At 34.1% G+C, this 14,647-nt stretch overlaps 1 protein-coding gene across 4 annotated transcripts; it reads right to left on the bottom strand.

The window, feature by feature from the left end:
• Positions 1-11,177: 11,177 nt before the first annotated feature.
• LOC117174573 lies at positions 11,178-13,785 on the bottom strand. 4 transcript variants are annotated; one of them, XM_033363801.1, is made up of 6 exons: positions 13,459-13,785; positions 13,150-13,378; positions 12,627-13,000; positions 12,042-12,534; positions 11,696-11,931; positions 11,178-11,622 (listed from the first exon to the last, which is right to left on the bottom strand). In XM_033363801.1, exons 4-6 carry the CDS (start codon positions 12,068-12,070, stop codon positions 11,279-11,281), a joined length of 609 nt encoding a protein of 202 aa, XP_033219692.1. In that variant the 5' UTR covers positions 12,071-12,534; positions 12,627-13,000; positions 13,150-13,378; positions 13,459-13,785; the 3' UTR covers positions 11,178-11,278. The 4 variants fall into 4 exon arrangements, with proteins under 4 accessions (XP_033219692.1, XP_033219691.1, XP_033219693.1 ...); XM_033363800.1 differs by having other exon boundaries at positions 13,189-13,378; XM_033363802.1 differs by having other exon boundaries at positions 13,322-13,378.
• Between the last annotated feature and the right edge of the window lie 862 nt (positions 13,786-14,647).

Here is a 14,647-nt window from a genome sequence, read left to right as displayed (position 1 = left end):
AACAATGTGGTTGAAAATCCATGTATTTTATTGCAATTTTGTCTTTTTTGGAAGAAGTCTTTTTGTACGTAAATTCATTTCTTTGGTTGAAAATTGGACTATTTTGTTGTAGATTTAATTGTTTTTTTATTAAAAATTAATTTTGTATGCAAATTTAATTGTTCCATTTTTTGTTAAAAGTAAATCTTTTTTATTAAAAATTAATTTATTTTGTTGAAAATTCCACTTTTTATCAGAAAATTTAATTAGTGCATGTTTGGTTTAATGCTTATTGTGTCAGTTTAAAATTCGTTTCGTAAGATGAAAACTGACAATTTTGTTGACATTTTTTTCTCGAAAAATTATCTTTTTAATTATAAATTTATCTTCTAACTTCTTTAGCTCGCACAAGCCTACACAAGTTATCTGCGCGTGCGCGCGCAAAGCAACTTGCCGGTTTTAGTTTTCGCACCGTATAGTGTCGATTGTATGTTTATGCTACTCTAACCTCAAAATATCAACTTTGACCAGATTTTTTCGCCTTTCTTGGTATTAAATACTGTTCGATATTTGTGTGAGAGGTGATTTTTAGCGACTGAGGCTTTTCTCACTCGCTTCGCTAGTACGGAAAACGTCTCATTCACTAAATAATCACCACTCACACATGTGTCGAAATGTACCATTCTCGCTCCGGCTTAGTGTTTGATTTCACACTTTCCAGTGAAACTTTAAGTTTAGATTAGGACTTTCACATCTCCTCGGTGTGATTCGTTAGTATTTTCAACAATGGGAAGTTCAGAGTTCGTAAATTTACCAACTTTACACCGTAGAAGTGTATTTTAGTAGAATAAATGCTTTTTTGTACCAAAATATCGCACCGTATCATTACAACTTCGCACTTTGGTGTGACGTTGTATGAATTTTTTTTAAGTGTTATCCCATAGAGCATTCTCACTTGTGACGTCATGCGCTCCGAGTGGCCCTCGGGGAAACAACAGCCTCTCGATGCCCCTATAGCTTACATGTATTGCCGTATTTTTTAAAATTGATTTTGTTTTTTCGAAATGCAGAGTGAATACTTGGGGAAATTTTCGGGAGATGTCAAGACACGATATATCGAAAAATTCAAAAAATCTAAACTTTAATCCATGTGCTCTTAGAGATATAGATTTTAGTGAAAATGTAGGCTCAGTTTCCTCGGTGACAATAGTGGATATAGTGTCATATTTTATTCAATCTCACAGTTGTTACACTGCAAAACAAGTGAAAGCATATAAACGTTTGAAAGCTTATAAGTTTTATGTAGCTGATTTTGTGGTGAAAGGGAAGTGCAAGCAGTTCAATGATACTTTTCTGCTTCTGAGTGAGAATAGTGTGACAAGGTAATATTTTTAGTTTTAAATTAATATTTTTAGTTAAAACTTATTTTCTATAAGCATGAACATTAACATTAAGAAATATTCATGTGAAGTCTTGTATTAATTTCAATTTAAGTTATCAATTTCCATTGCTGACGTAAAATGATGTAAATTTATCGAGGTTTTGAGGTTAGTAGCAGCCTATTCCAAGAGCGATCTGCTCGCAGGATTGAAAAGTTCAAGAGATTAATTTCTACCAAAAAAGACAACTTTTTCAACGAAATACACGAGTTTTTAACCAAAAATAGATACACTTTGAACACAAAGTGAAAAAGTTATATGTACAATTAGATATTAAAATTTTATACACAAAAAGAAGAATTTTCGGGTAGATTGCAGAATAGGGGCGTCATCTCTTGGCAGGGGAGAAAATTGTATTTGGCAACAAACTATTAGAATCTTTAAATGAACGATAAATTAATCAATTTGATGAGGCAAACATTTTTAATTATTGTTGCTTTTGTTACTATAATGTCTCAAATATATGTCTGTCACGATATATCGTCATGATCATATTTGACGAGGAGTGAGAAATGGGTAGTGATTTTCCCAACATTATTCTTTTTACTAGTTATAGGGGCGCCTTTCCGCCCCCACAAAACGTTGTAAAAGGGTAGAGTTTTGACATTATTTTCATAACCTGTCAAAGGGGTGTTTCTGGCCATTTGGGTGTTTAAAAGCACCTAAACGGTGAGTTAAATATGATAATACCGATATCGTAACATACCCATATTTAAGGTATCGTAGGAACAAAAGTAACAATAACTTTAAACTTCTGTCTGGCCAAATCGCTTCATTTATCGATCAATTAAAGATTCTAATAATTTGTTGCAGAAAAATACTATTTTTTAAGCCAAAAAACAGATGACACCCCTATTCTGCAATTGCATCGAATTCTCAAATAAAATACTTGTATTTTTGACCAAGGAAATGAATTTTTAAATATAATAATGAATTTTTAATTTATTAAAAGGATTTTCAAGCTGGAGAGTTTGTATGAAACAAACAAATTACAAATGATTTTAATAAATATAAATCACAGATAATTCGTCCGCTACGTTTATGGTAAAGATAACCTCGCAAACATAACCTCTCACTCTACACGCATACATTTCTTACTTAACACTCATAAAATGTTGCTCGCAAATCCGGGCATTTTCTAACTGACTTGCACTTAAAGGCCCACAACACAAAACACTTATCCACATTTCTCTTCTTCTCTTTGACAATTAATAAATTCACTTTTTAACAGATCACTAGGCCCAAACCTACCGATAGAAATCTCTGCGTATTCTCAAGCGAAATAGCCTGGCCCATTTGAGCCTATAAGCAGAGTCAATTTAAATGATTTAGTCTTTCAAGAGTGATGCGACGGTAGTATAATGTTCCTTTTGTATTCGTCACGTACCGGGCGGGCAGAATTATTTACAGTAATTGGCCGTCATTAACTCAACTCTCCCGTTTAAAATTTTTCTTGAAATTATTAACACTTTGTTTTTTAATTGATGAATTTTCTCATTATACTTATTTCTAATTATAACTTATATACTAATATACAATTTTCTAGTTGAATTAAAAAATGTTGTCTTTTTTGACGTATCTCATTCCATTTACGAGAAACGTATTAATTCCAATTTTAAGCAATTAAAAAAAAAGTTAGATATCTGAAATCATCGAAACACGTATATTCCGAATTATTATGTTTTAGGCTGTTAACTATGAAATTTAAAAAATCTGCTTCTAAATTTTAATCTGAAAGCTTAATAAAGAACCCTTGAGTGTCAGCTACTCTATTGATATAGCCTCTCGGCTTGTTATCTATGATCGAATTCTTATTTCAATTTCAGCCTCCCTGCTTGTTATTTATGATCGTATTTCAATATCAATTTCGGAAAGGAAATTTTAAAGCCTTTAAAATATTTAAAAGAGCTACCTTTAAATATATCTACCGGAATACCATTTTACCTTTTTTATTTTAAAAACGTCTCCGAAGTATGTCATCCCTACACTGGCAATGTATGTTTCCTTTCTGTTATACCCCCGGGGGTTCGGCCCTTTAAATTGGTATGGCTTAATGAGAATGTTCTATCAGTTCCCTGCTGGAAGTAAAAAGATTTAAAAAAAATAGAAAAGTATCGATAGAAAAAGATAGAGATATTCAATCCTTCCCAAATGCACACTTTGCATCCCACAAACTCTATCTTTTTTTCCACGCCCTATCCGTCGCGTCTAATTAGATATATCTCTTTGAATCCCTGACTCTATCCCTTGAAGTCACAACTGTCTATCTTTTTCTATCTATGTTGTTCACAACTGTCTATCTTTCTCGATCCCTAGTGGTCCCATGCGCCTATCTTTTCCTATCTATGTTGTTCACAAATGCCTACCTCTTTCTGTCCCTTTTGTTCATAAGCACCTATCTTTTTCGATCCTTGTAGTTCACAAATGTCTATATTTTTCTATCCATGTTGTTCATAAATGTCTACCTTTATCTATCCCTTGTTTTCAAGTTACCTATCGCTTTCTATCAATAATTCTATCCACCGCACAGTGGGCCAGGAGACCCGATTTCGTGGCCAAAAGTCGATTCTTGAATTCGAAAAAATGAAATGGACTACTAAACTGAGGAAGAATTGAAGTATTTTTGACGACAATTATACGTTGATTGATGAATTTTTGTTCCGATGATATAGACACGAAGTAGAAAATCTTGCTAAAATTAGTAATGCTTCTGATGTTCGTGTAATACGTTTTTTTATTCTAAGAAATAGATTCCAAACCTCCTACCTACATTTATTTTATTAATCAAAGTGTAAACTTTCTCTGAAGTCAATTGAATCTGGAATTGTCAATTGCAATTTAATACAATCATATTATTAGTGAATGTAGAACATGATTATACAGCAGAGCACCTGCTTCCGATTGCTCATAACATGACATAACACAACATATTGAGTTCTAAAATGTATGAATGTCTTCTTTAGGATGTGCACTTGAGCATAGGTGTGCTACTTTTTGCTACTTTTCATTTGTTTCGCTGCTTATAGTATATATACATGGCCGCGCACGACCATGCCATGGCGTGTAGAGCGCTGCGCTGCTGCTGGCTTACCTTCATTTGTTTTCCTAGCCGCATCAACGAGGACGTGCGAACTCATTTGTTTCGGCAATCCGCTTCCCGTCCACATTCCGTGCGTAGATATTAATAAAATATTAATGAACATAATTGATGTATAAAATATATACATGTTCAATATATAAACTTTCTGAATAAGTTAACAAATTATTCTTTTCTCTTCTCCCTGTTTATCACTGTCGTTCCCATATTGTGTACCATATTTCAACATTTTGTCATATAAAATGATGAAATTCACTAAAGGGGAAGTTCTTGGAGAACTCCTCAAAAATGATAATGTAGAAACAACTGTTTTCTACATTTTATCAAAAATGGAATTGAATGTCAATAACATTGAAAGTGCAGATGTTGAGAGATTAAAAGCCTCTTTGACAGCTCTCAAAAGTAGAAGCTCTGAAAAATACAAAGCTGCAAGGAGGATCATGGATAAGATTGAGACGAAAAATGCTGAATGGTTGAATTCCGAATTTCCAGTTTCATTTACCATGAAAACTGAGCGAGGACATCTAACACCTTCTCATCTTGGTCGTCCAAGCCTAGAATTTCATGAGAAATCTGATCACTCAAAGCGGCGGGAATCTGCAAAAATCAGTACTGAACAGAAGCACGATCCGGAGAAACTATTAATGGCTTCATGCTATGCAGCAAATCGAACTGATAAGAAAGATTTGTATACTGTTCTCAAGAAGGTTTCAGGAAACTTGGAGCAACTAAGAAAAGTTAGAAAATTGTTGGAGGAGGCGAAAATTCCAATAAAAAAAAGACTGCTGAAGAAGCTCTTACTTTCCTTCTCGATAATTCCCTAACTAAATCTGTGTACACAAATATACGGTTGGAAAGCAAAAACTGTGGTGCTGATATTTGGCCGTCGTACAATTGTGTTCGAGAAGTTAAAATGGAATGTAGACCACCCGAAGAAAACATTTCGATTTCGGAGAAAAAATCAGAGGTAACTCTGTAGGCCTTGTTTAATCACACTTCCAGTAGGATTGTGGAATCTTAAAGGGAAGTCATAATCCAGCATATGCATAATTTGGGTAGTAGGAAAATGGATCTTTCGTTGATGTGTTCGTGGGGTATGGATGGTAGTACTGGTCATTCACCTTACAAGCAATCTTTTAAATCAGCAGAAGACAATGAGAGTCTCAGTGATGAAAGCTTGTTTGTAACTTCTCTCATCCCTTTAAGATTGTCCAATGCGAACAATGTTATTCTTTGGAATAACAGAGCGTCTCAATCGCCAAGATCTTGTCGCCCTATTCAGATACTGCAAACTAAAGAAACCGAGGCAATTGTTTTAAATCAAAAAAAGAACATTGAGAATCAAATTGGCAAGCTAGAAACTCATAGAGTTGCATTAGATGATAGAGGGAGTATTTGAATCCATTTTTCTTTGTTCTTAACATTGATAGACGGCAAAGTACTGAACATAATAACAGGGACAAAATCCATGCAAACTTGCCCCATCTCTCATTCAACTCCTAAGTTCTTCAATGACCAGTCCAATAAGCTGAAGGACCTATTTCCACCAGACGTAAATTCGTTTATGTATGGACTCAGTCCATTACATGCGTGGATCAGAATACTAGAATGTTGCTTGCACATTTCGTACAGGCTTCCTCTCAAGGTCTGGCAAGTAAGATCTCCTGCTCAAAAAGAAATATTTGCTCAGCGGAAAAAAAGGTTCAAGAGATTTTGTGGGAAAAGTTGGGATTGATAGTGGGTAAACATAAACCAGGAGGCTCTGGTACTACGAACGATGGGAACACAGCTTGACGAGCTTTTGGAAATACAGATGAACTTGCAGAACATCTTGAACTTGACTGTGAGTTACTTCGTAATTTCAAAACAATTTAAACCGCTATGTCACAACAGCTCCCGATAAATCCACTTGAGTTTGAAAAACTTTGTGATTCTACTGCCCGAATATACGTAACTCACTACAACTGGTACCCTATGCCTTTAACGTTACATAAGATACTCATTCACGGAGCCGCAATCATAAGCACAAGCGTGTTACCGGTAGGAATGCTTGGCGAAGAAGCTTCTGAAGCTCGCAACAAAGACTATAAGAATTACAGACAATTTCACAGCAGAAAACACGACCGCCAAGCTAATATGTATGATGTGTTTTATAGAGTAGTGGATTCTTCCGATCCACTCATTTCCGAAAATGTCAGAGTTTTACTCGCTGCGCCTCAAGTAAATGTGATACCAGAAGACGCAACATCCAGTTCCGATATAGCAGATCGAGAAGATGAAGAGGCTGATCTTTCAGAAACTGAAATTCTGCTAGGCGAAATTGAATTGACCGATGAAGAAGGAGATGGAACTCACGACAATTTGTAAGCGAAAACCATTTGAAAGTGTGAGAGGCAAGGGGACTCACTCAAATCAAGCACCCCGAGTAGTGAGAGGCAAGGGGACTTACTTAACTCAAGCACCCCGAATAGTGAGGGGCAAGGGGACTCAATAGAATCAAATACGTTTAGTTTTCCGAAATTTCGACTCCAGATTCGGAGTCTGAGCCTCCAAAAGCCCTTAGATACCACTTTTTAAGTGAATCCAATAATTTTTTGAAATTATCGTCCGCCATATTGGATCAGCCATTTCGTTTTCCGAAATTCTGACATCAGATTCGCAATCAGCGCCCTCAAAGACCCCTAGATACCACTTTCCAAGTATATCCAATAATTTTTCGTGTTGAATGTCCGCCATATTAAATCCGCCATTTTTTTTAAATTCTGACTTCGAATTTGCATTCAGCGTCCTCTAAAACCCCTGGATACCACTTTTTGAGTGGATCCAATGATTTTTTGAAATTAGGCTCCGCCATATTGGATCCGCCATTTTGTTTTTTGGAATTCTGACATCAGATTCGGAATCAGCACCTTCGAAAACCATATATTAGTGTCCTTGCAATTTATTGTTGTACATTTCTATATGTTTTCCGACTTTTGGCCACGAAGCCGAGTCTCCTGGCCCACTGTGCACCGTATTCACAAAGACTTATATTTTTCTATCCATGTCAATCCGTAAAATATTTCTAAATCTTATACCTTTTCTATACCTACTTTATCTCTTAATTCTATCCATTTGAATCCATACTGCATTTAAATATTCTTATCCATTTCTATCCACGATATATCCTTTCAATTTCTATCCGTTTGAATCCACTTAAAAACCTAATATTCTTATCCGTTTCTATCCATGATATATCGTTATAATTTCTATTTATTTCAATCAGAGCAGAAACTCAGGACATTGAGTGGTAGCTGCTGGTAATAAGTCATATTGCAAAACATAATTACCACTGAAAAATATAATGCTGCTTCTATATGCAACTTAATAATGAATGTTGTGTGAAAAATGTATTGATACAGTTTAAAGGAGAAAAGTTTCTACCCATTTTTCTATGCTCAGTTTTTAATTAGGAATAAAAATTCCATTATCTTGGAAACAAATTATACAACATTTATAAATGGTTGAGTGATGTGAAATTTTGTAATAAACGAAAGCGCATAGGCCTTATTAATCACAATAAGCTGATCATTTTTCATAATATTTTAACAGTAAATTAATGATTTTCATCATACAGCATGTATTGAGTGACAGGTAGCATTTTTCTAGTGATAATTATATTTTACAATTACTTTCCAGCAGTGTTAATGAACTCACAGTTTCAACTCAGATTGAAAATATCAGAAATTACGACACATCGTGGATACAAACAGGTAATATTAAATTTTCGATTTGATTCAATTCAATTGAATAGGAAATGAAACGATTTTTGATGATATTCAATTGCTTTTTGTAAAAGTATTTATAGGGGTTCGGGTTTGCAATCAATTAAGAAGAAAATCAAATACAACTATTAAAGAACTTAAATATATATTTCGTGCTATGTATTAAAATAACATAATATTCCGACTCTGGCTGATAACATTAAAGCACTTCAATATTTAGTTTGTACTACGTATTAATATTACATAATATAGCAACTTTGGCTGATTTCTTTAAAGCCAGGGATTCGAACGAAATTAAGAGGAAATTTCAGATATTTTCCAAATTATTTCTTGAAATTCAATATAATTTACCTGAAAATAATGCTAAGTATGAAAAGTCACTAAAAAATAATGCAGCTACGGAGGCACATTGTCAAATTCGTGTTTCGTCAAAGTTTTATGAGGGAAGAAACAAAAAGGAACGTAACGAAAGTTTCGTTACGTTCGTTTTCGTTCTTTTTTATATAAAATACGAATAACACATACTCGTAATTTTGACATTGTGCCTTCGTAGGCTCATTATGTTTTAATAATTTTTTAGACTAAGCTTAGTTTTTAGCTAAATTCTTTTGAATTTATCGAAATACTTGGCAAATATCCAAAAATGCCCCTTAATTTCGTTTGAATCACTGATTAAAGCACTTAGATATTTAGTTTGTTGTGTGTATTAATATTACATAATATTGCGACTTTGGATAACAAAATTAAAGAACTTAAATATATGTTTAGTGCTATGTATTAAAATAACATAATATTCCGACTTTGGCTAATAACATTAAACCACTTAAATATTTAGTTTGTACTATGTATTAATATTACATAATATTGTGACTTTGGCCATGACATTGGCTGATAATACTATCCGATATTGTTTTAGTCATTTACAAGTTACGAGTAAAGTACGAGTTAAGTGCTCTAGCATGTCGCATGTTACAAAAAAAGCGTCTTTTTACGCTTTTTCAGCCAGCCTCCTGTCACCGAGAGTTAAAAATGGTCCATGTATTGAAAACAGGTATACGGCGGCGCTAGTAGTAACTTCGTTCTAGTTCTTCTGACAGTTATACGACTTTTGTCAGGTGGAGCCGTTAAAAAACTCTTCGTATGAAGGAAGCGGTGTATTTATGTAATTATGGTGAAAATGACACGGTGGATTTTTCTAGTAGTGTTCTTCTGTTATTTTTATCGAATCATTTCCATGAATTATGCCGATGTTGATCGCTCCGGTGTGAAAATCAGATTATAAAACGAAGATCCCGAATAAAAGAGTTGTAAGCTTTTTAATAATTATGACAGATCTGAGGAGAAATGGTTTCGGTTTTATTTTTAAAAAATAATTGTAAGTTTTAAAGATTTTGAAATGTGATGTAAAAGAATAAAGAAGACTTTGAGGCCATTTTTTTTATTTTTCAAGATTTACAGATTTTTTAGGCAATCTGAATTTTGTCAGGGCATGAAAAAAATTTCTTAAAATTCATGAGAAATTTTTAAATGATTGTTTTGTAAGGAATTTTAGGATAAAATCGAGAAAAAAAGCTCACGAAACATTTTGAATTATTTCCTAAAATGTATTAAAAATGTGTAAAAGATTTTGAATCAAAAGTTGTCAATTTTGCCATATTACATCAGTTTAGAAAAAAATCGAATAAGTTTAAGAGATATTCGGAAGTTTTAAAACGATTCAAAAATAATTTAAGCTTCTAAAGATTTAAAAAGAATTATGTAAAGTTTCACGAAAGTGAATAACATTTTTTTAGGTTCCTAGGAAAAATTAAAATAATTTTTTATTTTGAAAAATTTATTTTAAGCAATTATTTAAAAAGATTTTAAAAGATTCCAAAAGATTAAAAAATATTTCGAAAATTGTCAAAGAAAAATCTGAAAGATTTTAAGGCAATTTTTTTAATTTTGCAGAATACATAAAAAATGCAGGCAAAATAAAAATAATATATAGAGATTAGAAGGTTTAGAGGGTCTGACAAGATGAAAAGAAGAATTTTTGCTTATATTCGTGTGAAAATCTTAAATAATTTTTTTTTGTTAGAAAAATGATCTTTAAGAGAAAATTAAAAACAAAAACTAATAAAAATCGAGCAAATGTAATATATATTTAGTAGAATTGAATAGATTTAAAATTGATTTTAATCTTTAAGAGTTTTAGAAATTCATATTTTTAAATATTTTATAACTTCCCAACATCTAAGAGTCCTAAATATCTTTTAAAATGAATCGAGTTTGTTAAAAACATTTAGTATTTATTTTACAAGTCCGTCTCGAAGTCAGTGAATTTTAGTTTCGAATATTTTAAAATTCGTGATTTTATTTTTTGTCAATTTAAAATCTTATCGTTATTTGAAATTTTGAAAATTTTATAATTTGATAATAATATTTTTTTAATTAATTTGTATCTTAGTTATTTATTTTTTTATTATTTTTTATAAAGGGGCCATCCATATACCACGTGAACCATTTTTCATCACTTTTCCCCCCCCCCCCCTCGTGGAATTTTGAAAAACACCTCCCCCCCCTCCCTAGTCTGTCCACGTGGACGTACTTTATGAAAATGTAGATGTCATTGGTCTTCAAAATCAGGGAGGCCAAAAGGAGCGATGAATTGGCTGAAAATTCAGATTTACTTGAGAACGTGAGCTTAAACAAGGTTTAAAGTCCAAACAAAAAGTTGTGAGAATATTCTTAGTTTTTCATTTTTTCCTAAAAAAATATTGCTGGACTGAAGATTTCAAAAAAGAAAATGGTAAGTAAATACTATTTTAAACATGCTTAAACATTTTTATTCTTTAAAGCTTGTTATACCGATTTAAGATCATTAAACATATCTTTGGAAATATTTGGTATCATAAAATACATATAAATAATTATAGTAACTAAATAAAATATATTACTTCAAATACTAATTTTATAACAGCTAGCCACCAATAGTTTATAAATTAAGGAAGACAGGTCTACTCATACGATACTTTTTCCGTATCATCAATGGTCCACTGATCAGTTAACCAATCAGTAATACTATTTATTGCTTCCAACCCTCCTTCGCCTTTCTCTGTTTCTACCACAGATAATGCTAAGAAGTTCTCGTCTATCTCATCATGATCTAGCCAGAAAACTTCAGCAAGCTCACCCTCTTGAATGATGCACAGATCTTCATGTTCACAGCGCTTGAGAATCGATACAGGCATTGTTTTGGAACTGGGCGAATTTCCGTGCACATCATCCTTATGTGAGGTTTGGTGAATACTTTTGTGTAATTTTGCGTCAAAGTAAAGACCACATTCTTTACAGGTGCGTTCTAGGATTTTAGGACCGGTTGTTAATTTTTGAAAGTAATTTAACGGGAAGTGTTGAATTTTTCATGAACGTACCTCTAAGTGCCGACTGTAGAGTGGGACAGTATAAGTCATATGGAGGATTCAGGGGAAAATCTTTTCCGAGAGGCCTGAAATTGATACCTTGCCTCACAAACAAAGGAGGGAAATAATCCTTATCTTCCATATTGGAAGATTCGGGTACTCTTAGGCCTAACTCTGAGCGTCGAAGTGGAAAATGTGGTGGTAAGAACCCATCTGATAGTAGCATTTTTAGATCACTACGCATGGGACTACAGCAATTCAAATCGTCACATTTTACAATGTTAAATAAAAAAGAATTATTTTTGTTAAGCATTCTGTATATATGGTGATAAATAATTTATAATGTCGGCAAACCCACCTGCAAGAAGTACTGGCTCTTACGAACATGTGTGGAATACCTCTCTGACGACGGCATCGGAGGAAGTGGGAGTACGCACTTGGTTGTAGCGTACTCAGCTATGACTGGATGGTCATCGATTTTCATATTATTTCACACTTCGGCAAGAACTTCTGCATACTGGAAATTTATCAATTCCAGGTCGAAGTCTACTGTCTTTCCAGCGGAATTCAGATGGCTGCCGAAGTGGTCGTGCGGAAGGATAAGACCCCGATAGCTCTCGACTTAATGGCGCCATTCGGCGCTCAACTCTGTTGAAAGCGCGGCGTCCAGACGCGTTAGTAATGATGAACAAGGCGTCCAGGTCATGCTACCTGAAACTCTCCACCCCATGTGCTATGACCTTTGGATAGCGGGGATTTTCATCAGGACCCCCATCTACCGATAAAATGAGCACTGGTCTCAAGAAGCCATTCACCGTAAATATGAAGGCAACATGTAACACGTGACTGCCCTGTTTAATATAGAAATTGTGATCAGAATTCTAAATTCATATGATTATATAATATTAATTTATCGTAGGAAAAGTAATTAATTTATATCTACCTTTTAGCACTTCATTGAAGTCTGGCAAATTCATCAATCTTTGAAGATGAAAGGCGTGGGTGGACGCAGATGACGATGAGTGCTTCCCACTTCTGATAGAAATGTATGTCGGCCCAGAGTAAGACCCACATGATGATGAACCATCAAGCTGGCCTTCGTGTATAACAATACCAGCGTACACACTAGTCATTAGTTTGTGGCGATCTGCTACCACCCAGTCATGGTCCGGAAGAGTTGCCTTATACTCCACGTGCATGAGTAATGGCGCCTACTTCTTGGCTGCTGTTATGCCAATTGGTACGCGAGCTTTATCATCCTGAGAAATGAAAGCCGTCTGCTTCGGCCCAAGCATTGACGCCAACGCTTCAACTGATCTAGAAATTAATCAGAAAAATTAGTAAGAAATATGAGCATTGTTTTAAGGCGATGAGTATTGCTAGTTTCAATATCAGAAAGTATTCAGAACGTATTTCAGCACGGCTGAGCTTAACAGGCACTGTCACACTATGACGTTTTCCTTTACTTGTGCTAGAATTTCGTAGTAGAAGACGCAAATAGGTACCACAGCGTGACAAATTAAAGCCCAAATGAGTTAATTCATCATGGAGCTCATCTAGAGTCTTGATGGTCCGTATTTTTTCCGTCCGACGCCATTCATCGGCTCAGCTGCCAATTAAAGCGATATCCACAATTACCTTGAGCAGTTCAGGTTGGTCTTCCTCTGAGCGAGGCCGCCCTGCTTTATCTCGCAACTAAAATTAAATGAAAAAAATGTTTAATTTTTCGTGCCATTCATTATATACTAAATAAAAAAATTAAAGGGTTAAGTTACCTTCAGTTCTTTGGCTATATTTTCATTAGCAATAAGCAATTTTTTAATTGCTTGCTTCTTTTGCGCCCTATATTTCCTCTTGAGCTTCGCCTTCTTCTTCTTTAAGGTCAAAACTTTCTTTTTTTTAATCAATTCTTTATCGAGCGCAGCAATTCTTTTAACCGTGTTTTTTTGCAAAGGTCCGAATCTCTCGCATGCTTTGCACTGTTTAATTCGCTCTCCAGTACTGATATTTCTTTTTTTTTCAGTTTTTCCTGTGCAGGACATGCTAGGGGAAAGACAGAGTTTTCAACGTCGCCTTCCTCGCGACACGTCCTCTTGGCAGCTACATCTAGAGAATACACGATTGAAATATATTTCAGCCGACAACTAGAATTACACCAAAAAACGGGGTGTATATAGCCACAGGTCGATTTTTTATCATATTTTTTTATGCTGAATAGCTTTAAAATCTCTTTAAATACTTATTTTTCGAAATGATAGCATAGAAATCGACGATTTGAATTTTATAAGCTATCTAGCAATAAAATGCCGGCCAAATACACTCTGTTTTAAGGTGAATGAAAATCAATGCCTCTGAAATTGCCTTTAACTAGGTTATCCTCATCTATGTTTATGATTTTTGCAGTTTCATTTAAAAGAACAGGAGCGATCTCAACAGTCGTACTGGAACTTGCTTTTGCATGAGAAGGAAAATATGTGCCCGGAGTACCCCGATATAAGCGCGGCCTGTCTCTAGGCTCCTTAGGACCCCTTTATTAAGAAAGAGAGCCAAGCGAAATTCTAGGAATGACTTACATCGGGGCTCCTTTTATTCCTATTTAATTGTTTAATTTATTATGTTTTTTATATTAAATCCATGTATATATATTATTTATATAACTATTTAACTATTCCTATTATTATTCCTACTTAATTCACCCCTGTTTTGGAAACAAATCTTAGCACCTTTGTAAATAGGACCAGAGTTTTTTTCGAGTACTTGAAAACTTTCCAGTGACCAAAATACGCTAAGAAAAAAATTGTCCTGACCCAGAATTAAAAATTGACAATACAACGAATTTTCAAATTTTTTACGAATGATATTTAATGAAATTATCTTTATAATTTTCGAATCACATTTTTTTATGTGCACGTGAGCGATTTTTTAGCGCAAAAATACACTTTAAAAAATCGGTAAGACCGAGGT

Source organism: Belonocnema kinseyi, chromosome 6 (genome assembly GCF_010883055.1).
Source record: "Belonocnema kinseyi isolate 2016_QV_RU_SX_M_011 chromosome 6, B_treatae_v1, whole genome shotgun sequence".
Classification (NCBI taxonomy): domain Eukaryota; kingdom Metazoa; phylum Arthropoda; class Insecta; order Hymenoptera; family Cynipidae; genus Belonocnema; species Belonocnema kinseyi.
The sequence above is the reverse complement of the archived record's forward strand: the minus strand, read 5'-3'. Positions and strand labels throughout refer to the sequence as shown.

Bases quoted from the DNA above. Each gene is read 5' to 3' on its own strand.
- LOC117174573 (XM_033363799.1), bottom strand. From the start codon at position 11,996: ATGCTTAACAAAAATAATTCTTTTTTATTTAACATTGTAAAATGTGAC. The intron at 11,623-11,695 runs GTACGTTCATGA...CTAAAATCCTAG, and splicing joins TCTACAGTCGGCACTTAGAG to AACGCACCTGTAAAGAATGT.